Raw genomic sequence first — 27,779 nt, forward strand, 5'->3', positions numbered from 1 at the left:
TGGGGTCCAGAGGTGGTGGCGACGGAGAAGGCGAAGAGGTGGCGGCGGTGGAGGTGGTGTCTGGTGGTGGCAGCGGCGGCGGCGGCTTCTAGTGGTGGCCGTCCGCTGGTGGTGGCGACGGCGGCAGTGACGTCTGGTGATGGCGGCAGCTAGCGACCACGGCGATGTGGCGACCGTGGCAGGCCAGATCTGGTCGAACGATGACCGGCGATGGTGACCTGCGACGGCAAGCCGCGGGCGTGGCTGCCTACGGTGGAAGGCGACGGCGGCGGCGGCGGCGGCGACGGCGGTAGCTGCTGTGGTGGTGGCAGCTGCAGGGGTGGTGGCAGCGGCTGGGGCAGCTCCAGTAGTGGTGGCGGCGGCGGTGGACGCGTCGTCGGCAACAATGGAGGATGTTGCAATGGCAGCATGGTGGGTGCGGACACGGTATCAACGCCTGGAAATGGGCGACGGCGACTGCGAGAGGAGGCACGAACGGCGACAGCCGGGGAGGCATGGCAGATGACTGTATTTGCGCGGCAGCGGCAGGAGGAGTGCTCGGGGGCTAGCTTGACGCGTAGAGCCGTGGTCGGTGGCAGCGGAGGCCGGCTCGGCGCTTGGAGGCGGGCTTGGCGCGAGGAGACGCGGTCGGCAATGGGAGCCTAGCTTGGCGCGATGAGGCGCAGCCGGCGATGGACGAGACTAGCTTGGCGCGGTGAGGCACGACGCGACGAGGCGCGGCCGGCGGCGACGGAGCCGGGCACGGTGTGAGGAGGAGGAGCTGCCGGTAGATGCGGTGGGCGCTGGTGCAGTGGACCCACATGTTGGCAGAGGTTGGACGGTGGTGGAGCATCTGGGCGCCAGCCGTGGACTTGTAGGTGATGAGTGGCGGGTGAAAACCTAGCCTAGCCTCGGCCGGGCCGGCAATGATGACGCTCAAAGCGTCATTCCCCTCCTGAGGGCGTTGTCGTGCCGTCTCATCCCTCATGTGTGGATGCCGAACGAAAGCCCAGTCTCGGTTCTCTTTAAGACCTTGACGGACGGCGGCGGCGGTAGTGTTCTCCGTCGCTTCTCTCCTTGGAGACGTCGTCTAGGCATCCCCTAGCCGAAACCCCACAACCAATTGGTGCAAGCTCCCTCTAGATTTCATCCTCTTGTAAGCGGCGTACTAGTCTCTACAAGTTGGCCACGTCGGAAGGCCTAAGGGGGAGAGGTGTTCCATTCTTCTCTCTCACCCTCTCTCCATAACTCCTGAAGACTTGGATAGAGCGGGGCTTTGTGTTGATTGTAAGGGTTGGGTTTTGGGCGATCTCGGCCGTGGTTCTTTGTTAGCATAGTGGCAGCTGGTCACGCTTAGCGGTGGCCGGTCTAGTGCTAACCTTCTCTTGGTTCTGTGTGTTGGCGCTGTTGATGTGTGGGTGATGGTGGTATACTTTTTTTTTTTCTGGTTACGACCTTCCTGGTTGTAATCTTATAATTTTAATAAAACATCGCACCGTCTTGTGTGATTCGTTAAAAAAAAATAGCCGACGACAGAACGCCTTGAAGAAGAAATCGCTGATGACATGCACCTTCCATAAAGGAGTCAACGAACGAACGTCAACATTTAAGATGTGAGAGAACTGGGGATGTGATTTATCTTGGTATTCTGAAAGAGCTTGGCAGGATAGTACATTTCTCGATCGAGCGAGAGCAAGCAGAAGATAAATTTATGGCCTAATGGTTCTCTGAAGTCTGAAGACTTTGATTAATCTCAGCTGTTTCATAAGAGATAAACTCGAAGATCTTTTACATCTCCAGATGAGGCACCAGCAATCCATGTCGATAGACATATATAAGAGTATAAAGGCTGATCAGAGCGTATACGTACCTCAATACGAAGTTAAGCCGATCGAGACCGAGCAAGCTTACAGCGATGATCGACCTCCAGATGGCACCACTTTGATCTCTGCTCGAGACCCCGCGCACTTGCGTACTCTGGCCAGAAATTAGCTCGACTCGAAGCGGAACACATTGTAAGTTGACATATGAATCTATATATATACAACAAGAAACACCGTAGCTTTGACAGACTTAGCCAATCACTTGAACATACTCCCTCCGTCCCTTAATACGAGGGATTTTGACATTTTACTTACACTGTTTAACTATTCATCTTATTCAAAAAAAATTAGAATTATTATTTATTTTATTTGTGACTTATTTTATTATCCAAAGTACTTTAAGCACAACTTTTCGTTTTCTACAGTTGCACAAAATTTTTAAATAAGACGAGTGATCAAACAGTACAAGCAAAATGATAAAATCCCTTGTATTAAGGAACGGAGGAGGTATACAATAAGAAACACCGTGACATATAAATAGAGTTAGAGGTTGTACCTTTGAAGCCACCAGCTTGACCATCAAATTAAATAGAGAAGCTTAACACATGTTTCAGACAGTTGGCATCAAGCTCATTATCTAAGAAGCATCCATCAATCCATCAAGTGGATAAATTTAATTCTACCCCCAGATTCCTCATTTCGTTATTTTTTATACTCCTTCCAATTTCACAATTCTTGATGTTGTTGGGATCAAACTATTACAACTTTGACTATCAATCATTTCAAAAATATTTAGTTTGAATACACTAAAACAATATATATAGACTAATCCTAAAAAGTGCTATAATAAAATTAGATGTTCAGTTATTGTATAGGTTAGTGTTCTAAATATGGGATACCCTATACTTGTGTACAACGCGACCCACTATATACCAAGTCCAATATTGAATCAAGCCTTATACATATGGCAAAAGTTCTGAATAAATAAAGAAAGAGCTCCAAATAAGAAAAAAGAAGCAGAGTCATATTCCGACTTGAGTTGACTAGTCGGATCATACCCATAAAGCTGAGAAATCCGACTTCTAGTTTATTTTCTAGATTTTATAACTCCAAATTTTTAGAATCTAGGAGAATTTAAACTGTTTAGGAGCTGGAACTTCTTGAAGAAGCTATAGCAGCTAGAAACTCTCCCAAATAGGAGAAAAGGTCCATACCATGTCCATATACCCTAATAATAGCCCAACCCAATTCACGTTAGCATTCTAATTAATTGTGTTTTGTGATGTACCGTTGAATGTTGAGACTTGAGATTGTAATTGGACTTGATAAAGTTTGAAGCTCAGTTTGAGGTGAGGGGGGGGGTTGTATTTCAATAAATTTTCGTTACAGTATCCGTGTCAGTTAGTATTCTCTATGTTTTCGGTTTCGACAATATTTGATTCCGTCTCAACATCCAAGGTTTCTGGTTCCAATTAATTCCCCCCGAAAAATGAAAATGGAATCGATAGAGGTAGTTTCCATTCGTTTCCATACCGTTTTCATCATGTGTCTATTTGACGCATGCATGCTCGCTACATAAGGAACTATCGAGCACTTCAAGGCTTAAGAGAGGCAAAGTCGTTCCCCTTCCTCTTTCTCATCTTCTCCTATTCCACCACCGATTCCATAACAGCTAGCGAACTGCTGCCAATTTGATTGAAAACTGTACAAAACGTCTTGTTCCTCAACCACCTTGAACTTGTCTTGCAGGGGAAAGTTGTGGAGGAACAAGATATTTAGGGGGTGTTTAGATTCAGGGGTATAAAATTTTGGCTCTTGTCACATCGGATATTATATAGGGTATCGCATGGAGTGTTCGAGCACTAATAAAAAACTAATTACAGAATCCGTAAGTAAACCGCGAGACAAATTTATTAAGCATAATTAATCTATCATTAACACATGTTTACTTAGCACTACATTGTCAAATCATGGAGCAATTAGGCTTAAAAGATTCGTCTCATAAATTAGTCGTAATCTGTGCAATTAGTTATTTTTTAGACTATATTTAATACTTTATGCAGGTGTTCAAATGTTTGATATGACAGGGTGTAAAGTTTTGGAGTGTAATCTAAACAGGACCTTAGGCACGGTTCGGCCACTTAGGAAAGGCTAAAGATTTATCTCGTTTTTCACGCGCGCACGTTTTCCGAACTATCAAACTGTTTTCAACCAACAAATTCTATAGGTGTAACGCTCCGCTTTTCGTATGACGTTAAAAACTAATTCGGCAAAACCCTATTCTCGAAAATTTTCGTTCTTTGAGTGTAAGTCTAAGTCGTGCCAAGATCTCAATTTAAATCCGTCCTTGATCCCTCTCATCGCCATCAAAAATCGCCTCCTCGGAATCCATCTTCCATTTCAACCTTCCGAAATATATTTCCGAAATTCAACCTCCTCCTTTGAACTCATCGCCAAATACTTGTCCCCGTTCCCAAAAATATCAAAATCTCATTTTGAATCTCTTCCTTGACTTCTCCTCGAGTCTCCCTTGATTCCTCCCTAAACCCTCGAGTTCGAATATCAAATTTGAATTCGAATCTAAACCCTAAACCTCAACAATTCAACCCCTCTGAAAAAGTCTATTGTGCCTTCCTCTGCTTTTGGATGGACCGATGTCCTCCTTTGGCCCATCTCTCTCTCGGCCCGTTCTCTCTCTCGGCCCGTTCTCTCTCTCCGCCTTCCCCTCCCTCGCTCCGCACGTGCGGCGCACGCGCGTGCGCATGAACCATCGCCGAGCCGAGCTCTCTCTCTCTCTCGGCTTCCCTCTCTCGCCAACCGATTTCCGCCGCCGCCTTGCAAATCCTCCCGCCACCGCCATTGCTTTGGGCGCCCGCGACCGGTCAAGGCCGACCGCCCGGTCGCCCGCCGCCGTCAGCGCCTGCGCTGCCTGGCCCTGCAACCCCACGCCGCAACCATCCAAATCACGGAGGCAGCGTCTCTCTCGTGCCCTCCCCCTCCTTCGTCTCTCCTAAAAAAAACGGCAAAGAACAGAGCCCCTTTCTCCTCTCCTTTTTCCACCTTTGCCCGACACCGCCGGCGTCATCACCTGCCGCCTCCTTGGCCGCACGCGTCGACCGCCAGCTTGCCGCCCTTGCATCCTTGACAGCGCACGAGGTCGGTTTCCTCCCTCCACAAACAGACATTCCTCCACTATAAAACCCAAGCCGCCCCAAACCCCTTCCTCTCTCGTTTTCACTCGCCTCGCACCCACCGCGCCATTGCCGCCGAACCACCGTCGCCGCCTTGTTGCCGCTCGACCCGATCTCGCCGTCGCCGTCCGCCGCCGAGCATCGGAGGAACCGGTGCGTGCGTGGGCGCGTGACGAGGAGCTCCGGGCGCCACCTCTCCCCTCTTGTTCCCCGGCCGCGCCCTCTCGGTGTCGTGCCGCCCCGCCGTCGCGACTGCCTCGCCGCGACGCCATCCGTCTGCCGACGCCGTTCCCGCTCGTCGGTGAGCTCCCGGTCCAAATCCTCTCATCTACATCCTCTAGCGACTCCTAAACAGCACTGGGACATGGTAGTTTGTGCGTTCGTCCTCCAAATCGGGCCCTTGCCGATGCTCTACTTCCGCGGCCGCCGTGAGCAGTCGTGCGCTACCGCCGGTCGGTCCCGCGCCGAATCCCCTCGCCGCCACCCACCTCGAGCTCCAATGAACCACCCCAAACCGCCAATTCCGCCGCCGGCCTCCTCTTTTGCTCCCTTCCCGCCCTTCCCGCCGCCGCCGCAGACAGTCGTGCGTCGCTGTCGGCTCCCCGCTCATCGATTCCTCGCGCCACCACCCTCCTTGAGTCCCCTTGAGCCACCCCAAACCGTCGCCCCGACCGCTGGCCTGCCCTCCAACTCCGGCGCCATGTCGCCCGACTCGCCGCCGCCGCGCATGGCCGCGTGCTGCCGTCGGTCTCCCTCTCTTCAAACCGGCTCGCCATCGCCTTCCTCGGGACCCCCTCGACCTCCCCAAACCTTTCCCTCGGCCGCCGACCTCCCCTTCCGCTCCGGCGCCGTGCCTCCCCTCTCGCCGCCGCCGTGTGCAGTCTCCCGCCGCCGTCGGTCCTTCTCCCTACGAATCCCATCGCCATCACCCTCCCCGCGTCCCTAGCAGCCTCCCCGGGACATCGCCTTGGCCGCTCCCCTCCTCTCTCCCCCTTTTCGCCGCGTCGCCCCTTCCGCCGCCGCGGAGCGCCACCGCGAGCCCAAGTCCGGCAACCATCGGTCTCCGTGCCGTCGCGTGTGCGTCGCAATGCCGAATCGTTTCGGCTAAGCCTGGCCCCGCGCGCTCTTGGCCCTTCCCTCGCGCATCCACGTCGGACATCCGGCGAGCTTCGCTGCCGCCGCCGGCCGCCGTCGTGCCTCCTCTCTCTAATCCGTGCCGGTGAACCGATTCCCCATCTCCTCCTCTCGCCACAGGTGTCCGCGCCTCGCTCCGTCTCGCCGCCGTTCGCCGGGACGCTCCGCGCGCCGCCGGCCGTCCGATGCGGTCTCCGGCCTCCTCTTTCCCTTGCGCTTGCGTGGCATCCACGTGGACGCCACCTCATCTGCCGACCCCACCAGACCGAGTCAACCCCTGCCCAGTCAGCCGTCCCCTTCTCTCTCTCCGCGCTCGTGGGCTTGGCCCATTGGCCGGCCTCCCTTCTCGGCTTAAGGAAACAAGAAAAGTCCACTTCTAGTCCCTCCCTCCAAGCCCAGTGTCCATCCCTCATGAGCTAAAGTCCATATCTGCTCCCTCTCAATTTACGCTCTCACCTTCTTGTTTGCCCCACTTGTCAATGAGTCAAAATATTCTCGAGAATATCTTTTCCAATAATCCACAAATATTCTCTTCCATAAATTTAATAAATCCTTTTTTCCCTTCCATAAATCAATTTTCCTTATTCCACAAATATATCCCCATGTCCAGAAAATCCAATTAAACTTCCAAAAATCATATCTCTCGATCCGTAACTCCGATTAACCTCCGTTCCACTTCCAATAATTCCGTAAATTTGAGATCTATCTAATGTCACTATTATTTAGTCTAAATAGGATCTTCTCTTGGTCTTTTGTTTAGGTTTTGATTGTTTGCGTATAGTTGCGGTTACCGGATTTTTGTCGATCGTGGGATTTCTCGAAGATTCGTGAAGCTTCGTGAAGATCTTGAGCAAGGCAAGTCACCCTTTAACCAATTGCTCCTATAATTAGAAAATCATTATTAATTTGTTTGCAACTCGCATTATTAGTGTTGGCGGTATGGCATGAGGCCCTTCGACCAAACCTGCTGAAACCATGCGAAGAGTGGGGATTCAAGCCCGAGACGTCAAAGTTAGTCAGGGCGAAGTCCCCCCATGGCGAAGACTATGGAACAGGGACGGCGAGAGGTGAGGGATCACGTGGGTGCTTTGCCAAGCCAAAGGCCTCTTGGGCGAAGGATGCAGGGCGAAGAATATATGCCGAAGGGAGACGACTTCGCCATAGCAAGTTCTCCCCCGCGAGGACCGAAGAAGCTTTTCCGGCCCATCAAGCCTAGGGGCTATTGGGCCGACGATTGCCCAACGGCCATCAGGGGCCCATGAACCTCAATTACACTATGTACCCATGTAAATGTCCCTTTCTAAGGGCAACCATGTAAATTCCCCTGTATAACCAAAACCATAGTAGTAAGAATCTGTAATGGGGGCTATAAATAGTCTCATAGGGCCATGTAATAGGGGGATCCGAAGAAAAATTCTCAAATTAATACATTTTACTTCTTTTCCAACCACTGTTGGGTGACCACGTCTTTGACGTATGCGGTTGTCGTTTCGACAACAGCTGGCGCCGACCGTGGGGACCTCCGAGCGAAACCACTGAGAGCGAATGCCACCGAAGAAGGTTGTGAAGGAGAAGGTTACGAGGCGAAAGGAAAGCGACGCCGGGACGGATATGGCCGCCGAAGAGGGAGCAGAGCCTTCGGCGCCTGTCGCCGAAGATGGAGGAGCGCCATCTGCTTCCGCACCTGCGCCATCACTACCGCCTTCGGCCCCTACTGCCTCTGTGCAGGTGCCGAACGCGGCTGACATGGCGAAGGTGGCTGCGGTGGCGAGGGCACTCCAGACCAGGACGGAGATCCTTTCGACAAGCCAATTGCTGGTGCCCCAAGCCGCCCCATCGTAGCCGGCAGTGGCCCCAACTGCGCTCGCCGCTGCGCAAGCCCAAGTCAACCTTGACCCCGAGACACAAACCGAAGCCGACATGGAAGCCATGCGACAGAACATGAGACGACTCCAAGACATGCTTCGCCAAATGCAGGAACAGCAGCAAGCGTACGAGGCGGCAAGGCGGTCCAAGGTCACTTCGGCACCAATCCTCCAGTATTCGGCAGGCTATGTCCCACCCCAAGTCTATCCACAAGTGCCGACCCAGCCCCTTCCGCCACAAGCCGCACAAGCGCCAATGTACTTCGCCGGGCAGCCATCGACCGCAGCAGCGCATCCGGCCCCTCACGTGCAACTGCAAGCTCAACCGGTTGCTGCCCAAGTACATCCTCAACCGCCTGGCCAAGTGCCACATACAATGGCAGAAGGGGCTTCGGCTCTGCAGGCGCAGCTCCAAGCTTTCCTTCAACAGCTCAGCCAACCCCACAACATTTCAAGTACTGCCCCTTCGGCTCACCCGGAGGGGAATACAAGTCATGGTGCACCTAGTTGGTTGCCTTCGAATCAGCCAGGTCTGGGGGCTTCGCCGTGGAGTCAAGGACTGCAGTTCGACTCCATCAATGTTGCTCAGGCGCCAACCGTTCGGCTGCAAACACCAACGCCAGGCTTCGGAGCAAAGCAAGCACCAAACCAGGTCACCATGACATGGTCACAACCAACTTTCGACCCATCCATGGCGGCTCAGCAAACATCACCAATCGGGGCCGGGCAGCCGAATGCCATGGCCCAACCACACGCGCAAGTCGTGATTTTGCCCTTCGCCACACCGTACCCGCAGCAAGGTGCCGTGAACAGGGCAGGGGGCGAAAAGGGGCTACCGCTCAGTGGGGGAATCAAGACCCATCCAATCCCACCCCAGTTCAAGTTCTCACCCGTCCCACGCTACTTAGGCGAAACTGACCCAAAGGAATTCCTCTCCATTTATGAATCCGCGATCGAAGCGGCTCATGGCGACGAAAATACCAAGGCAAAGGTAATACATCTCGCCCTAGACGGCATCGCCCGCTCTTGGTATTTCAATTTGCCAACCAATAGTATTTACTGATGGGAGCAATTGCGCGATGTCTTTGTCCTTAACTTTCGAGGCACCTATGAGAAGCCGAAGACGCAGCAGCATCTACTCAGCATTCGCCAGAGGCCGGGGGAGTCGATAAGGGAGTACATGCGTCGCTTCTCGCAAGCCCGGTGCCAAGTTCAAGACATAACCGATGCGTCTATCATAAACGCCGCTTCAGCTGGTCTACTCGAGGGCGAACTCACAAGAAAAATTGCCAACAAGGAGCCGCAAACGCTTGAGCACCTACTTCACATCATTGACGGGTTCGCAAGGGGCAAGGAGGATTGCAAGCGACGGCAAGCAATACAAGCCGAGTACGATAAGGCCTCCGTCGCCGCTGCTCAAGCCCAACAACAAGTTCAAGTTGCCGAACCACCTCCTCTCGTGGTTCGCCAGCCCCAGCCGGCGATCTAAGGACAACTGCCAAGGCAAGGTCAAGCCCCCATGACCTGGAGGAAGTTCAGAACCAACCATGCGGGCAAGGCTGTGATGGCTGTCGAAGGAGTGCAAGCCCTTCGCAAGGAGTTTGACGCCCAGCAAGCAAGCAACCATCAACAACCTGTCCGCAAGAAGGTCTGAAAAGACCTCTACTGCGCCTTCCATGGACGCTCTTCACACACCACGAAGCAATGCCGAAACATTCGGCAACGTAGCAACGCGCAAGATCCAAGGACGCAACAGGGAGCAGCGGTCGAAGCAACTCGTGAAGTAGCTCAAGAACAAGCACCCCCGGCCGAACAACGCCATGATGCGCAGCGCAGAGTGATCCAAGTGATTACAAGGGCCGACCCACTGATACAACTGTCGAAGCGACAGAAGAAGATGCACCTGCGAACGGTCCACAATATCGCTTCGGCAGGGGCTCCGCAGTATCTGAACCAGCAAATCTCTTTTGAGCCAGAAGATGCCGAAGGATTAATGTTCCCGCATCAAGATCCTCTAGTGATCTCAGCCGATATAGCTGGTTTCGAGGTCCGGCGAGTCCTGGTCAACGGAGGAAGTTCGGCCGATGTCATCTTTGCCGAAGCATATGCCAAGATGGGGTTGACTACCCAAGCCTTTACCCCAGCACCAGCATCGCTCCGAGGATTCGGCGGAGAAGCAGTTCAAGTTCTCGGCCAAGCACAGTTGATGGTAGCCTTCGGCACGGGGGAAAACAGACGCGCAGAGCAAGTATTGTTTGACATTGTCGACATCCCATACAACTAAAATGCCATCTTCGGCCGTGCAACGTTGAACAAGTTCGAAGCCATTTCTCATCACAATTATCTCAAGCTCAAGATGCCCGGCCCGGCAGGAGTGATCGTGGTCAAGGGGCTTCAGCCTTTGGCTGCTTCAAAAGGAGATCTGGCCATAATCAACAGAGCAGTGCACAATGTTGAGGCCGAACCGCATGACCGGGCGAAGCATGTGCCAAAGCCCGCCCCTCACAGCAAGATAATCAAGATATAGATTGATGATGCCGACCCCGCAAAGCTCGTATCGTTGGGGGGCGACATGGGCAAAGAAGAAGCTGAGAACATCCTAGAGGCACTCAAGAAGAACATTGATATCTTTGCCTGGGGCTCTGATGAAGTGGGAGGTGTTTCGACAGATCTCATCATGCATCACCTGGCAGTCAAGCCAGATGCTAAGCCAAGGAAACAGAAGCTACGCAAGATGTCTGCTGATCGCCAACAGGCAGCAAAAGCCGAAGTCCAAAAATTGCTCAAGGCTGGAGTCATTCAAGAGATCGACCATCCTGAGTGGCTGGCGAATCCAGTGCTTGTGCGGAAGTCAAACGGAAAATGGCGCATGTGTGTCGACTTCACAGACCTAAACAAAGCATGTCCGAAGGACGATTTCCTCTTGCCACGGATCGACCAGCTTGTGGATTTGACAGCTAGCTGCGAACTCATGAGCTTCCTGGATGCATATTCCGGCTATCACCAGATCCACATGAACCCGGCAGACATCCCCAAGACAGCCTTCATCACACCATTTGGCACCTTTTGTCACCTCAGGATGCCTTTTGGCCTGAGGAATGCCGGAGCAACCTTCGCGAGGCTGGTGTACAAGGTCCTTTACAAGCAGTTGGGGCGAAATGTGGAGGCTTATGTCGACGATGTCGTCGTAAAAAGCCGCAAGGCTTTCGACCACGCGTCCGACTTGCAGGAGACCTTCGACAACTTGCGCGCGGCGGGTACGAAACTGAATCCTGAGAAGTGCGTTTTCGGTGTTCGCGCCGGCAAGTTGTTGGGTTTCCTAGTTTCTGAAAGAGGCATCGAGGCGAATCCCGAGAAAATTGATGCCATTCAGCAAATGAAGCCTCCGTTGAGCGTACGTGAAGTACAAAAGCTCGCAGGCCGAATTGCGGCACTCAATCGATTCCTCTCAAAGGCAGCCGAAAGAGGTTTGCCCTTCTTCAAGACCCTCCGGGGCGTGGAAAAATTCCACTGGACACCCGAATGCCAAGCAGCGTTCGGCGAGCTGAAGCAATACCTACAAAGCCCGCCAGCTCTGATCAGCCTAGCACCAGGAAGCGAACTGCTACTATACCTGGCAGCTTCGCCAGTGGCAGTCAGTGCTGCCCTTGTCCAAGAAATAGATTCAGGGCAGAAACCGGTCTATTTCATCTCCAAAGCATTGCAAGGAGCGAAGACAAGATACATTGAAATGGAAAAGCTCGCTTATGCCCTGGTGATGGCTTCGTGCAAGCTTAAGCATTACTTCCAGACCCACAAAGTCATAGTGCCATCGCAGTACCCTTTGGGCGAAATACTCTGGGGCAAAGAAGTTACCGGCCGGCTTAGCAAGTGGGCAGCAGAGCTATCCCCTTTTGACTTGCATTTTGTTGCCCGCACTGCTATCAAGTCCCAAGTGCTAGCTGACTTCGTGGCCGAATGGACACCGGCACTCGCCCCCGAGCCCGAGCCCGTCAAACAGCCCTGGGTGATGTACTCTGACGGTTCGTGGTCGCACAAGGGGGCGGGCATTGCGGCAGTGCTCATTTCGCCAAGTGGTGTGCCGATTCGGTATGCCGCAAGGCTGCAGTTCGACACGACCAACAACGCAGCAGAATACGAAGCCATTCTTCTGGGCCTAAGAAAGGCGAAAGCATTAGGGGTTCGGCGCTTGCTAATCCGAACCGACTCTAAGCTGGTGGCGGGCCATGTCGACAAGTCCTTTGAGGCAAAAGAAGAAGGAATGAAGAGGTATTTGGAGGTCGTTCGGTCTATGGAAAAGTGTTTCACCGGCATAACGGTCGAACATTTACCTAGAGGCCAGAACGAGGAAGCACACCTTGGCAAAATCTGCTGCTTGTGGTGGACCGCATTCGCCTGGCACCTTTTTTGAAGTCCTGTTTGCACCAAGCGTGCCTGTGGAGAGCTTGGAGGTCATGGCAATCGACTAGGAGAAACTGGGCGAAGATCCATACGACTGGCGAACCCCGTTCGTAAAACACCTTGAAACTGGCTGGCTTCCGGAAGACGAAGCAGAAGCAAAGCGCCTGCAACTCAGAGCCACAAAATATAAGATGGTCTCAGGCCAGCTCTATCGCTCCGGGGTACTTCAACCCTTGCTTCGCTGCATCTCTTTTGCCGAAGGCGAGGAAATGGCCAGGGAGATACACCAGGGGCTATGTGGCGCACACCAAGCCGCAAGAACAGTTGCTTCCAAAGTGTTTAGACAAGGAGTTTACTGGCCCACTGTGTTGAAAGTCTGTGTTGAGCAAGTCAAGAAGTGCGAAAGCTGCCAGCGCCATGGCCGAAGCCAAACATCGCCCCAGTATGAGTTGCAGCCCATCGCACCAATCTGGCCCTTCGCCAGATGGGGACTGGACATCATTGGGCTGTTCCCGGTGGCGTGAAACGGGTACAAGTTCGCAATTGTGGCCGTCGAGTACTTCTCTCAATGGATTGAGGCCGAACCCCTCGGAGCGATCACTTCGGCAGCAGTACAGAAGTTTGTATGGAAAAACATTGTTTGCCGTTTTGGGGTGCCAAAAGAGTTCATCACTGACAATGGCAAGCAATTCGACTCTGACAAGTTCAGAGAAATGTGCGAAGGGCTTAACCTGGAAATCAGGTTCGCATCGGTCGCGCACCCACAGTCAAATGGGGCGGCTGAACACACAAACGGTAAGATCCTAGAAGCACTAAAAAAAGGCTTGAGGGGGCAGCGAAGGGCAAATGGCCAGAGGAGATGCTATCTGTTCTCTGGGCCCTTCGAACGACCCCCACAAGACCAACCAAGTTCAGCCCGTTCATGCTTATTTATGGCGATGAGGCAATGACCCCGACAGAGCTAGGGGCTAACTCACCAAGGGTGATGTTCTCTGGGGACGAAGAGGGGCGCGAGGTGTCGCTCGAACTCTTGGAGGGGGTAAGAGTCGAAGCACTCGAGCACATACGCAAGTACGCCACAGGCACTTCGGCAACTTACAACAAAAAAGTTCGACCGATGGAGCTGTTGCCTGGTCATCTTGTCCTAAGGAAGAAGGCGAACCCGGTAGCCGTTGGCAAGCTTGAATCGAAGTGGGAAGGACCGTACCTCATCAAGCACAAGTCCCGGATGGGGTCCTTTCGACTGGCGACACTGGAAGGCGAAGAGTTCGACCATTCCTGGAACACTGTCTCTTTCAAGCATTTCTATGTCTAGAACGGGTGGCACCCAAATCGCCAACTTGTAAAAATGTATATATCATTATGTAAGCCCTTCAGCACAATGTAAGCCCTTCGGCACTATGTAAGCCTTCCGTCAAGAAAAGAAAAAAAAAAGAGGAAAAATGAAAAAAGACAAAAAAAACTGGATGTAGGGCTATTATCCACCACGGAGGCCCGAACCAGTATAAAATCTCTGTGTCCTCCGCCTTCTTTTTGTTTGTTTGTATGATTGATAATTTGTGGAAAAACCCCAAGGCAAACGCCTGATCAGCGAAAAAGGCCAGGGGGCGAAACGAATCGGCCGAAGCATCGCTCGCCAAACTTTGAAACCGCAACAGCTTGTTTCGGAGAACAACTAGCCGAACACCGTTACACTCGATCAAAAGGAAAGCACTCGTGCTTACAAAAATGATCAAAAATGGAAGCCGAAAGCTGAAAAGTCAAAACCTATTTCGCTAATATATGCAAAGGGGCCGACACGTTCTGACCCAACGAAAAGCACGCGAAGTGACAATGCAAAAATAGCGAAAAGAAAATAAAACGCACCTTTATTGATTTTGAATAAAAATGTATCGAAGAATACAAACCCATCACAATGGTACAAGTGATAAGAAAAGAGCAATGGCGTTACAACTCAGCTTACAGATAAATTACATCTTCGCCCCTGCGATCACTCTCTCTCTAAGGAATGATCAGGCGAACTAGGTTCGTCATCGCTACTAATATCATACACAACCCTAAGAGGAGAAGGGGGCGAAACACAGACTAGACTGTAACGACGCTGGGAGATCACCTCCTGCCGATCAGTCTTCCGATGGTTTCGCCAAAAGCGAGCCATATCCTCGAAACGTCTTGAATGAACAAGCTCGTAGTCTTCTAAGGTTCGCCCGGGGTGCGCCCGCAGCCACCCGGCAACCTTAAAAACCTTATAGCTGCGGCCGTTTATCACCATTTTGTGATAAACAGGCCGAAATGGGCATCGTACCTTCGACAAATCCTTCAGTGCCACAAATTTCTCGTTTTGGCTTCGCCAACTCCCGGAAGGAGGCTGAATGCACAACTTTCGGCGAACACCCTGATAGACAATGCAAAAAGGGCAAAAGACGATTTGCATAGTAAGAATAGGCGAAAGAAAAAAAAAAGAGAAAGTACTGCACAATGTGAAATGGGCGTAATCATAATGCGCCAAAGACTTCAACCACAAAAAGGTGGCTAAAAGTGAGTCATATATTCCAAATATCCAAGGGGCCCTTTTTCGGCTACAATAAGGGGGGTTAGCGGTGGCTTGCCGAATATACATCGTTCGCCACTATCGGCAAACACAAAAGAAGAAGGGAAACTAGGAAAATCTAAGAAAAGGGCGGATGGCCTCACACCTCTGGGTGATCCTGGGCATCGCCTCCACCCCCTTCGGCTGCCGCGTCCTCTTCTTCGCACTGGTCTGCCGCCTCTGCCTTCGCCAGTTGCTCCAAAAGGTGCGCCTTGTCAGCGGACCGGCGTCTTTCTGCCAGAACTGTTTTCGCCACGCACGAAGCGCGCGCGAAATGTTCTGCACACTGATCTCCCAGTCCCCCTTCGCATAGTTGGGGAACTCGGCGACGTGCTCGCAGCCAAACTGTTGTAGAAGGCCCATAGTAAAGGTCGCCGATATGCACGCACAACAATCGCTGTACACAGTGGCGCAGTTCGAAATCGAACCACCAGCCTGCTGGGTCCACTCGGAGAAGTCGAAGGCCGAGGCATCTTCGGCAGGGACCCCGCTCACCTTTGCACCCATGTCAGTAATGGCGAGGCGGAGAGTTTGGCACGCCGTTCTCGCGGATTCGGTGGTTTTTGCCATCTCCCGCGAAAACCGCTGCGACTCTTCCACAGCGCTCGCTTTAGCCTTGCTGACCTCCAGGCGAAGAGCCTCCATCTTCGGCTCAGTGAGGTTATAATAATCGGTCAGCATGGCGGAATGAGCCTTTTCTTTCTCCCGCTCGGCCTTGAGGCGATCAACCTCGGCCCTCGCCTCTTTTCCTTTCTCCAACTCGGATTGGAGCTGCTTGTTTTCGGCTTTTGCCTCTTTCAGGGTGTTGGCGAGGGCTTCCATCTCCAAGTTCTTGCGGCCTATTTCGTCATCCTTGGCCCGAAGACGGTTCTTAAATCCGTCAAGACGGGCCCGCACGGTTCGCTCTGTCGAACAGTGAGCCGCAAGAATCTAGGTGCAAGATAGGAGCAGGCGAAGAGAGCAAATGTTAATTATGAGACATGTAAAAAGAAGAGGAAAATCAAGAAGAGAGAAAAAGCATACCCGAACTGCTAAGCTTTTAATAGCAAAACACCCCTAATCGAACTCATTCAATTCGGTGAATAGGCTTGGGGTGCTGGCAGGTAAGACAAGATTGCTTACTCCCTCGACAAAGGGAATAAGGTCCGCCCGGGTCTCGAAATCGCCAGGGGCGAAGTGGGGCGCCGCAAGGGAATATTCCGAGGCAGAAGTTTCGACGGCCGCACCCTTCCCCTTCGCCTTGACTAGCGGCGAAACAACCGGCTGACGCTGAGGGCTACCGAAGACCATCGCCGCAGCTGTCACGATCCGTTCTGCGGAGGCCGAAGCCCAGGCGGCGGCGCTACCACCTGCCCCATCAGCGCCGAGTGAAAGAATGGGGGCGGTCGAAAGATCCAGGCTGCGGCCAGCGGGCGAAGTCGGAGTCTCGTTAGAGGACTCGTCATCGCTGAAAACGTGAGCGACGTCGACGAGTCCTTTCTTTTTGGAGATCTTTTTGATCGGACCTCCCTTCGCCGCATTGCCTGCCGAAAATGCAACTAGCGCTTTCGCCCCCTCCAAATCCTTTCGACGAAGGGGGGAGCTGTTCGACTCCACCCCGGTCTTGTTGTGACCTGGACTTGGAGTAGGAGTATAGCCAGGGGTGTCGACGTGGTTTTCGACCGCCTCGTCCGCGGCCTTTTCGGCTGCGACCTCCGCCTCCTCTTCTTCCTCTCCTTCGTCCTCGCCGTCACGCTCTTCGACGTCGTCCTCGTCGTCGGCGTCGGAATCGGAGGAAGTAGGAACCCTTCGTTTCCTAGGGGCAAGCTTCACTTGTCCGTGTGTTCGCTTTCGCGAAGGCCCTGCATCGTCGTCGGCTTTGTGGGGGTTCGCCCGGGGAGGCAATTCGCCGTTGTAAACTCGGTTCGCCTGGCCAGCTGGTTGTCGTGTTAGCAGCTGGCTATACTCGACGACCGACACGTCGCCGATCATCCTACGAGCTTCAGCGTCAACCTGGTCGAGGGTCAACACTGCAAAAATAAAGGGTGTAGCCACATTAAGCGTCGAACAAAGCAAAATAACAAAGCGCAAGAGTGCATAGCGAAAGAGCAGTCTTACCGTTCGTTCCCTCAGGGAGAACCAACTTCGGCAAACCATCAACCTCTTCGCCTTGATCAACTGCGACTTGCCACGACTGGGAGAGGGGAAAGATGCGAAGCATACAAAATTCCTCCACCAAGTCGCGACAGCTAAGGCGGGAGCAATCCTTACGCAGCAGAGCGAATCGTGCCTCCATAGCGGCGTCCACGGCGATCTTGGGTTTTCGGTTCGGCGCAATCGCCCTGCGCCGGCACCGGAGGGCCTTCGCTGAGTCAGAACCAGCCTCGAAGGGGATGGTGTGGTAAAACCACCTCGCCATCAATGGTGGTCCCACTTCGACATGGCGGCGTTCACCGGCCAGAGATCGGACCGCTCGGGGCGAACATTAAAGTTCACACTCCCAAACACTGTTTTCTTCGTTCTAGCCGGGGTAATCACCGTCTTCGAATTCACGGTGGCGAAAAATATGGCACCGAAGAGTTCGGCGCTAGGCTCAAACCCGGAAGTCCGGCACGCCTAGTCAAAGATAGCGATCCGAACCAGCGCCGGCGGGCTCAACTATGGGAGCTCCACATGGAAAAGGCGAAGGATCTTTGGCAACAACTCGTTGCACGGAAACCGGAGCCCCGCCTCAAAAAACACGGCGAACACCACCGTCCGGTTGTCGACGGGCTTCGGTACAACAGCTTTCCCCGGGGCGAAAGCCTACCCCTCGACTAATGCCCCAGAGCTGACCAACTTCGCCAACTCGCTGTCGTCTATGAGTGAAATCCCTAAATAGGCGGTGGTGTCGTCGTCAATCCGACCGGGGTAGGGCCCTTTCGCCAAAGAGGGGTTAGGCTTGCGGGGAGCCATGACGAAGGATATATGCAGTGACGAAGGGTGTGTGCAGTGGCGAACAAAGGGGGCGAGAGAAGGGTCTAAAGGGCCAAGGGGTGCCGTGAAAGCAAAAACGGAGGAAGAGCGCGTGAGCGGTGAAAGTGACGGGTCTAGCGGTGAAAAGGGAACGGGGAGAGAATATATAGCCCACCCAGGTGACGTTTCGCCTACCCACCAGTAATAAAGCGCCACGTGTCGCGAGGGTAGGTGAAACAGTAAATTCCCATCGACCAAGTTGCACAGTAAAAAGCCACAAAGGGAGGGCCCATTACTGTTCCTTTCGGCCCGGGAAAAATAAAAATAATATACCACCGTCCGCAGGAGGCGAAGAGCGGCAAAACGATACCAGCCGCACAGACAACAAACTCTATTTGCAGGAACAATGTAGGTTTCGGCAGGAGCATCGGTCGAAAGGGGGCGCCACATACCATACCACATGGTTTGCATGGTCTCGGCCGAAGCTCCAATCTCACCCTTGCCCATGAGGGGCTTGTTGGCGGTATGGCATGAGGCCCTTCGACCAAACCTACCGAAACCATGCGAAGAGTGGGGATTCAAGCCCGAGACGTCAAAGTTAGTCAGGGCGAAGTCCCCCCATGGCGAAGACTATGGAACAGGGACGGCGAGAGGCGAGGGATTGCGCGGGTGCTTTGCCAAGCCAGAGGCCTCTTGGGCGAAGGATGCAGGGCGAAGAATATATGCCGAAGGGAGACGACTTCGCCATAGCAAGTTCGCCCCAGCGAGGACCGAAGAAGCTTTTCCGGCCCATCAAGCCTAGGGGCTATTGGGCCGATGATCGCCCGACGGCCCATCAGGGGCCCATGAACCTCAATTACACTATGTACCCATGTAAATGTCCCTTTATAAGGGCAACCATGTAAATTCCACTGTATAACCAAAACCCTAGTAGTAAGAATCTGTAATGGGGGCTATAAATAGTCTCATAGGGCCATGTAATAGGGGGATCCGAAGAAAAATTCTCAAATTAATACACTTTACTTCTTTTCCAACCACTGTTGGGTGACCATGTCTTTTGACGTATGCGGTTGTCGTTTCGACAACAATTAGCAACACACTCATAACATGCTTGGCCTTGGTTTGCGTGCCAAACCGATGGACCTACCCAGTAGTCGCACTACTTCCTATAGGCTAATATACCCTAATTTCCTTGTCGCTCCACCCTTGTGGTACTTCGGTATCCGTGCTCTCTGAGCGCGTATACCAAATATCCCACATACACCGTTGATTGTCGAAAACTTGGGAAATGGGTTTAAGAAGCCTTGAAAACTCGACATGTGGTGTCGGCGTGTTTGAAAATAAAATAAATTATGAAAACTCGCGATGCGGGGGTTGTGCCTGTGTGGCACTGTCCCGTATTCGCATATAAGGACCGATTCCTGTGGGGAATTCATCCGAGCATATAACAAGTGCGACCACATGGGTGAAATGGGACACCCCTGGCTAAGTAAGTAGCTAATCAGGGGAGCCTTGATGCCGAGAGAAGTGGATTCTCCAGGGTGGTGTCGGGTAGGACCCCTGGGCTTCCTGGCACAGTATGGTCTGGGACCTAACCTGTTGTTGGTCTGGGACCCCTCTTGTCGGCGTATGGTAAACCTGTGTCGGCTTTCGAAATGCCTTGTCATGAAAGCCTTAAGGTCTCCCGATGTGGTTGATCTCACGGGCTGGGTGATCCGGGTTAGTAATGTCGTGTGGGTAAAGTGTACCCCCTCTGCAGAGGTTAACTAACTGTTCGAACAGCCGTGCCCACGGTCATGGGCGGATGTGAGGTGTTTCCTGTAGCGTAGATTTGTTTGCCAATGCTTTGTGAAAAGTTGTTGTGGTTTGGGAATCGTTACCAGAATCAGCCTATGTGGCAGATGGATGACTTGAGTGGTCAAGGAACGAATCTATGTGATTCGGGATGTCTACGGGCATCATAGACTAGGCTTCCCGAGTGGAAGCAGATTGTTGTGCTGCTGGGCAGCTGGACTTTGGGAGTCCGAGAAAATGAAAAGGCTCTGGGAGCCGATTAATCAAGTGAAATGGCTCTGGGAGCCGAGAAGTAATGATCTGACCCGGGAGGTCGGTACATTACCAATTGAGTTGTTGAAAAGCATCTCTTAAGTCGAGTTGAGACGCAAGTCTCTTTTCGACCCAAACTTAAAAAGAAATAAATCACTTAGTGGTTTCAAAATGGATTTCAAATAAAGGATTTGCAAAACAACCTTGCCTCTCTTCTAAGCTTGCATTAAACACCTAAATTCTCGTGACTTGCTAAGTACGAAAGTACTCATCCTTGCTCTATATAAATATATATAGTTCCTCCGTCGTGAAGTGAAGTGAAGATTAGGGTTTCGTCCTGGTTCCCAGCCGTCGCCTGTGGTGTTGGGTGTTAGTTCGTTGGTTCCGCTGCTGCTGCTGCTGTTGTTGGTGTTTCCTCGTTCGTGTCGTCGGTTGCATTCTCTGGCTGTTCTGAGCTGCAATCTAAGTTAAGGTAAATAAGTCCTCTATTTATTTTAAGGATTGCAATGATTCATATTTGTCACTGTGGGTACCAGCACTATGTCCTGGGACTGGTACTGAGATCGCGGTTTCGTAGAAAGCGGTTCGCGTCGTTTTTCCTACAACACGCTCCTATCAGGTGCCGTTGTACGGCGGTGCCAGATTGTGATGTGACAATAGGGAAGTTGCTTTAAAAATTATATTAATCTATTTTTAAGTTTAAAATAATTAATACTCGTTAATCATATGCTAATGCTAATGGCTTAACTCATACGTATCTTTTCAATCTTGTCCTTCCTCTCTTCTGAAACACAACCTTAATTTGTTTTCAATTTGTGGAAGCTGACATTTGGTTTAGTTTATTTATTCATTTTTTTAAAGACTTTTTGTTTGCAATTTGCAGTTTACTATAGAAGTGATCATGCAATTTGCAGCGTGCAACATGCTTTTTTTTGTGGTCCCCATGTTCTGTTGTTTCATAGATAATGGATTACTGTTGGCTCTGAATCATGTTTGTTTTTTTTTGTCAAACCTGGATGTGCAACGATTCCATTGACCTAATCATGATGGTAATTGAGACATGGACGGATGGTCAACTATAGTTCTTAATTAGTGCCACGGTTTGATCGGTTTCATTATCGGTTTGGACCTGGGTCGCTTCTTTTTTTTTTTGTTGTAATCACTTCTACACTTCTATTAATGGAAATGGAGGGCTTCTCCCCTTTGATGAAAAGGAAAATGACGGTGAAGCGGCAATGATACTCTGTGACTGTAAGTTTACGCCGAGCCGATGACGATGGCCCCGGTATTGAGATAGCGTGTTACGTGATGTATATAATGCTTGTAGTACTTTTTACTCCCTCCTATTTTAATGTATGATACCCGTTAATTTTTTAATAAACAATTGACCTTTCGTCTTATTAAAAAAATTATGTAATTATAATTTATTTTATTATAACTTGATTTATCATTAAATGTTCTTTAAGCATGACATAAGTATTTTTATATTTATATAAAAATTTTAAATAAAACAAGTGGTTAAACGTTGGTTATAAAGTCAATGCCGTCATACATTAAAATAAAATACGGAAGAAGTAGTATCTTTCCATGCTCGGTCCTTGCACAGTTTGCACCGTCAAACATGAGCCGGATAGGACCAAGGATGGAATTTTTGGTTCGAAATTTCGAACCCCTCCAGCAAGCAAATATTTTGAGCGAATTTTTTGAAAATTTTTAAATATTTGTGATTTTGGTTATAATTTTTTCAAATTCAGTAAAAATGTGTTACAATTTCAAAAAAACTCGTTCAAAATATACGATTCTTTTAAAAATTTCCGAAACTTTGGAATTTCAGTGCCCACTGAAATTTTCTTGCTTTCCGAAATGGAAAGCCCTGGATAGGACGCGTCAAAGGAGAACTGCACGGAGCGTCTCCTGCGAAACCGCTACATAAATATCAGTCTACCTATAGCGCTGTTACCGACGATAACCAGTAGTATATATGTATCAAGTTCAAGAAGCAAAGTCGTTCTCCTTCCACAGGGAGAAACTCTGCGGCGCCCACTTTCTCCTAAAAACTACCTTCATACCATAACAACCAATTTCTTAATTAAAAAGACCAACCATGGTATAGAAAACCAATAAATCAACTCTATCCAAATCGTTTAGCTAAACTGAATAAAGAAACCGTTATAACGACTCACGGGACTATAAATAGTAAAAAAAAATCAAGTCAACTGCAAAAGAGTTCTGTCTGCTAGCCATAATTAAGAAAACTAGAAAAGTGGCCCACGCATTCGTGCGGGCATATATCGTAGATAGCATTTCAGAAACTTAGTAGTATACTAACGGAATAATACCTAACACATTTCAAAAGTACGATTTGTCTCTGTTCTCTCTGTTAGTATTGCATGATGAATTCAATTATGCCATTTATAAAATTATCTACTGGAAATTGGGTTTTATGGTACCTATGACATCTGACTCTTGAATTTCTATTGAAAAGAGAGAAAACTTTGCTATAAAAGATATTGGGTATGCAACCATATGTAATTAATTGTTCTACCAATTCGTGTAAAAAATCAATAATTAATTTATTATTTACTAGCAGACATAATCGATTGATAGCTGACGTAATTCATCATAGAAAATTATGACTACTGGAGATTGGTGCAATTGCAAGCTTGCCGCAGAGAGGCATAATTACCTAATTAACTTTGTCTTTGTCCACGATGCAATTTAAGACCCATATTGAGATGTATTTTAACTTAAAAATTGATGTATTATTATTATTAACCTAAGAATTTGCTGCATAATTCAAAATTAGTATACTTAGCCACCACATAAAAATTAATAACCTTGCAAAAATAATTTACTTCATAATTAATTTCACATCCACCACCTGATACTATACTTCAATATATTATGAGATATTTCTACGAATTATATGAAAACACATCTAGGCATCAATTTTAATTTAATACTATGATAAATCCATTATTTTCAACCAATAGATTAAAAAAAATCCACATCTAAAACCCTACACAGGACTATACATGGCGCGTGGTCATGCTTAGTCCCATTGTCCGCCCCTCCCCCTTATTCATGTCGTTTATCTGTATGTTCTATTCCCTATCCTATTTTCTTATTATACAATTGGAAAGCAAAATTTGTGATAATAAAAATTCATAAAAACAATAGGAATGAAATTATACAACTACTTTTTATCCACTTATTTTGTTAAATTATATTATCTATGTCTAAATTTATAGTTAAAGGCCCATATTCACTATATGTTAACATTCAAAGAAATGTGTTACTTTTGGGTTATATTTGTTGATTTTTACGTGTCATTCAAACAATTATATAAAAATATAAAAAATTGATATTATTTTATCATCCTACATATATAGCTTCACAACAATTAATTAGTCCTGTAATGATAATGAAAGTAAAATTATGTTTAAAAAAATTACACTCCCCATTCTGAAATTATGATAAGTCAAAATAACATTATTAGGTTAGTCATGAAGCTATTATTTATTCATATTTTTAAGTATCTACTATGAATATATTGTAGGAATTTCAATATATTGTACAAATTTTTATTTTCAGATATGTTTAATTTTTAACACAAATTATGCTTTTTAACTTAATATAGCATGAAAATAGGAGAGATAATTGAAGGAAAATAGGAGAAAGGGATTGAGGGATAGGGGCGTACGTGATGTACGTACGTACGTCCAAGTATAGGCTCTGGGTGGGGCCAGGTTTGGGAGGCATATATTTATTTTCTTAAAATAGATCTAACGGTTGTAAATAATGGGTCCACCAGATTTAATAAAAATCTACGGTTAGATATTTTGTTTTTTCTTGAATTTCCTTTTAATTTATTAGAATGACACATGGCGATTTAAGAGCGTTTGTAGAGTGCCACATGGCAATCTAGGAGTGTTTATAGGATGTTTAATGAACTTTTAGTATATACTCCCTCCGTTTCAAAATGTTTGACACCGTTAACTTTTTAGCACATGTTTGACCGTTCGTCTTATTAAAAAAATTTGTGAAATATGTAAAACTATATGTGTACATGAAAGTATATTTAACAATAAATTAAATGATATGAAAAGAATAAATAAATAATTAATTTTTTTGAATAAGACGAATGGTCAAACATGTACTAGAAAGTTAACGGTATCAAACATTTTGAAACGGAGGGAGTAATAGATAGAAGATAGATAGATAGATAGATAGATAGATGTTCTCGTAAGACAATTAGTATTTGCATATTTGCTTCTGCCCTTCGTCCAGTACATATCGTTCCTGCAAGCATCCTCATACAAGTCCTATCCCTCTCTCATCTCCCGGCAGAGCCCAAAGCTAGAAGCGTAGTACTCCTTCCACCCAAACCGATCGAAAGGCTGATCCGAAGTGCAAATCGGGCCGAATTATATCCCCCAAATTACTGATAGGATCAATATCAATAGTGATGTTTGCTGTTTACATCTTCAGACAGATGGTTGTGGAAACCATCCGAGGGATCTTCAAGCAAGATGAGAGCACTGGCACGATTGGTGTGGAGTTCTGGGTGGTGGTGACCATGGTGACCTTGCGGCTCAAGTTTGCCGTCGGCGCCATCGCGCCACTGTACTACTCCTTGAGGCCACTGAACAACGCCGGCCGAGCTATCCTGCTGTTGAACTACTCCTTGGTGCACTACACCCTGGGACTCATGCAGCTCTCATCGTCCGACGAAAAACCAGATGACTTCTTCCAGGTATGGGCTGTCCTCTTGGTCACTCTGCAGTACAGCGTGAGGATCGGCATCCCGTACAGGAAGAGCAAGGACATGTCCCTCATCGACCTGCTCATGTCCCTGTGGGCAGCCAACCTCATCAGATCCCAGACCGTGCTGAGCCTGAAGATCCCTCTCTGGTTCATCTGGTCCGTCAACGCGCTGCGGATCATCGCCTTCTTCATCTCCTCCAATAGCGCATTTGATATCCACACCAACAACATGAGGCTCGTAAGCAACTACATGAGATACGAGCATGAACTTGGCAACCCCGAGGATGTGGATCCAGCCACCATGGCAGGGTACAGGTATTTGGTCCTAGGAGAAGGCAAGCAGGAGATGAAGGTCGAGCCTCCAGTATTCAAGCTCGAGCTGGACGTGACGAACCCTGATGAGATGGTCACCGTTGAGAGGGTATGGAGTCTTCGCGGCAGCCGGTTTCTCGGTGGTGGAGGAGTGGATCAAGACAACCGGCTCAAGGACGTTTGTCTCTCGTTTGCGCTGTACAAGCTTCTCCGGCGTAGGTTCGGCAACCTGCCCATACACGAGGCCCGGCAACCCAAGACGAAGAGACTCGTCTTCGATTACATCCTGCAAAGAGGTAGCAAAAACTACGAGAGGGCGTTCCGCGTCACCGAGGTGGAGCTGCGGTTTCTCAGAGACTTCCACTATAGCAAACACGCAATCATGTTCGCCAAGGGGTTCCCGGGTTGGAGGATGCTCCTGGCAGGATCTCTGGTTAGTGCAGTCATGTATCTTGGATTTGTTGTTCATCGCTTATCCAAGAGCCCGGACACGGACAGCAAGTTGTTCGTGACTTACTGTATCATCGTCCTTGTCGTCATCAAAGAGGTCTGGGAGATTGCAATTTACGTTCTTTCGCAGTGGACCAAAGTACTGGTGCTGTGCAAGTACGTCAAGGACTCAAGGTTGCGTCATCCGCTGTTTGAGTGTGCATTGGGGTTTTTCTGCAGACTAATCACCAATGCCAAATGGAATCAGCGAATCGGCCAGTACAACATCTTGGTGGATGTTCTTCAAGAAAGAAGCGTCCTGTTCGCATATCGTCATCTCAAAGGGAGATTTCTCCCTGTGAAGATAAAGCTGCAGGGAGAGGTTAAGAGCGCCTTGTTCGAGTCATTCAGTGCACTGCGAAACGCGAATGACAATGATCTGGAATCCTACTTTCCGCTTGCATTTAGAACCAACCAACAGGACATTGTCAGCGATATCTCGTGGGCAGGGGATGAGCTTGAGGCCGACACCCACAGGATACTCGTCTGGCACATCGCCACCTGCCTGTGTGAGATCAACCTCTCCGATCAGGCATCGGCGCGGACGATCTACAGCTTCGGAATAATAACAAGACCTCTTGTGAAGAAAACGGCAATTATCGCAGATGATCTGTGGGAACATTACATAGCTGCAGTCACCTTGTCCAATCACTGCGCATACTTGGTCACTCAGTCACTGGTGCCGGACAATGGCCTCGTCATGAACAAGGTCTACGAGGTTGTGCAGAAAGAGGCCAGCAGTGCCATTTCTGGTTGCAAATCCATGGCAGACATCTACAGAAACCTGACAAGGATGGCAAGAACTCCGGACGGGAGTGAAGGCAGGTCGATAGTCAAGATGGGCGCGCAGCTGGCGGAGCAACTGAGGCTGGCGTACGGCGACGACGAGCAGGTCGCGCTGTGGAGAGACCTGAGCAGGTTTTGGAGGGGGTTCCTGCTTCACCTTGCCGCGTCCACCAAGGCGGCCAAGCACGACGTGCATCTCCGTGGGCCAGGTGAACTCACGACGCACCTGTGGGCTTTGCTGTCCCACGCAGGATTCCTTGGAAGCGGTAGCCACGGCGAGCAAATGCTAGACCCAGCTGACCTCAACGATGTCCTGTACATTCCAGCTATATGAAAGCCCAAGATTCTGTATTTATGTAACACAACTACCCTCTGGTAACCGGAGTACGTATTATATATTTAGGAGGTATCAGGATTGTTCATGTATGTAGTGATAAAGATTGGAAAAAAATCGTATTCATATTTTGTTCCTGGGTTTATCTCCATTTTCTTAGATGGTATTGCTCAAGCAACATCACTTTGAATGCTAAAAGTAAATGTATGCTAGCTCAGCAATTTCGGAAATTACAATTTCCCACCATTTACATTATACCCAAGCTAGGCAGCAACACCTCACCATAATACAGAAATACACTAAAAAATGATTTCATCCCTCGAGGGGATATCCCATCGTTTCATTCATATTACCTAAATAGTTATTAAAAAAATTTAAAAAAGAAAATACAAGATATATTAATATGAAATATATCACTCCACAAACATGTAAAGGCAAATTCAACTTCTACAAGTTGTAACAAAAATAACAAATATATCTGCTAAAGTATGATAACTATTTTTAGTTTAATTAATTTTTTTTGTTGTAACTTGTAGAAATTGAATTTGACCCTGCATGTTTGTGTAGTGATATGTTTCATATTAATTTATCTTGTTATTTTTTAATTTTTTAATATTTTTAATGACATACAAGCAACAAGAGGACATATCCACGAGGGATGAAAATCTACATCCGAAATACGCAAGGGAAGCGAGAACTTAGCTAGCATAATGGATTTGTTTGGTCATCTACATGGGAGGGTGGCTCACATGTGCGGGTGCAGGAGGTGGTCGTTTGGTTACCTGCACAGCTGTCGGGCCCGACTCCATGCGTGTAAAACAGCCTCCTGAGCCAAACGCGAGGGAAACACCAGTGTTGAGCTTCGCTCCTCATCCAGGTCACGCTCATGCGGAAGGTGGGACTGTTAACGACCTTGAACGAGAACACAGGGAGAGGAACTGGAAGAATCGAACAAGGAAGAACACACAGAAGAACACGAGGAACTTAGGCAATCTCCACTATGGTATTACTACTCCAATCCAACAGGATTGAGCTGCCGCCGCCATTCGCCACCGGATTGCCAAAATTCACCATTCAATTCGGATACAGAGTTCTTATACTCTCTCTCTCTCTCTCAGTTCTTACCCC

General features: G+C 49.2%; 1 protein-coding gene and 1 pseudogene across 1 annotated transcript; both read left to right on the forward strand.

Annotated features, from left to right (window-relative positions):
- Positions 1–13,106: 13,106 nt before the first annotated feature.
- On the forward strand, positions 13,107–21,123 carry LOC136353916 (uncharacterized; annotated as a pseudogene).
- Positions 21,124–24,458: 3,335 nt separating this feature from the next.
- On the forward strand, positions 24,459–26,651 carry LOC107275452 (uncharacterized). The gene has a single exon (XM_015760851.1). It carries the CDS (start codon positions 24,459–24,461, stop codon positions 26,649–26,651), a length of 2,193 nt encoding a protein of 730 aa, XP_015616337.1.
- The last annotated feature ends 1,128 nt before the right edge of the window (positions 26,652–27,779 follow it).

The sequence above is a fragment of the Oryza sativa genome, chromosome 11, assembly GCF_034140825.1.
Source record: "Oryza sativa Japonica Group chromosome 11, ASM3414082v1".
NCBI classification, from domain to species: domain Eukaryota; kingdom Viridiplantae; phylum Streptophyta; class Magnoliopsida; order Poales; family Poaceae; genus Oryza; species Oryza sativa.

Excerpts from the sequence above, each read along its gene's own strand:
- LOC107275452 (XM_015760851.1), top strand. The coding sequence starts at position 24,459 with ATGGTTGTGGAAACCATCCGAGGGATCTTCAAGCAAGATGAGAGCACT.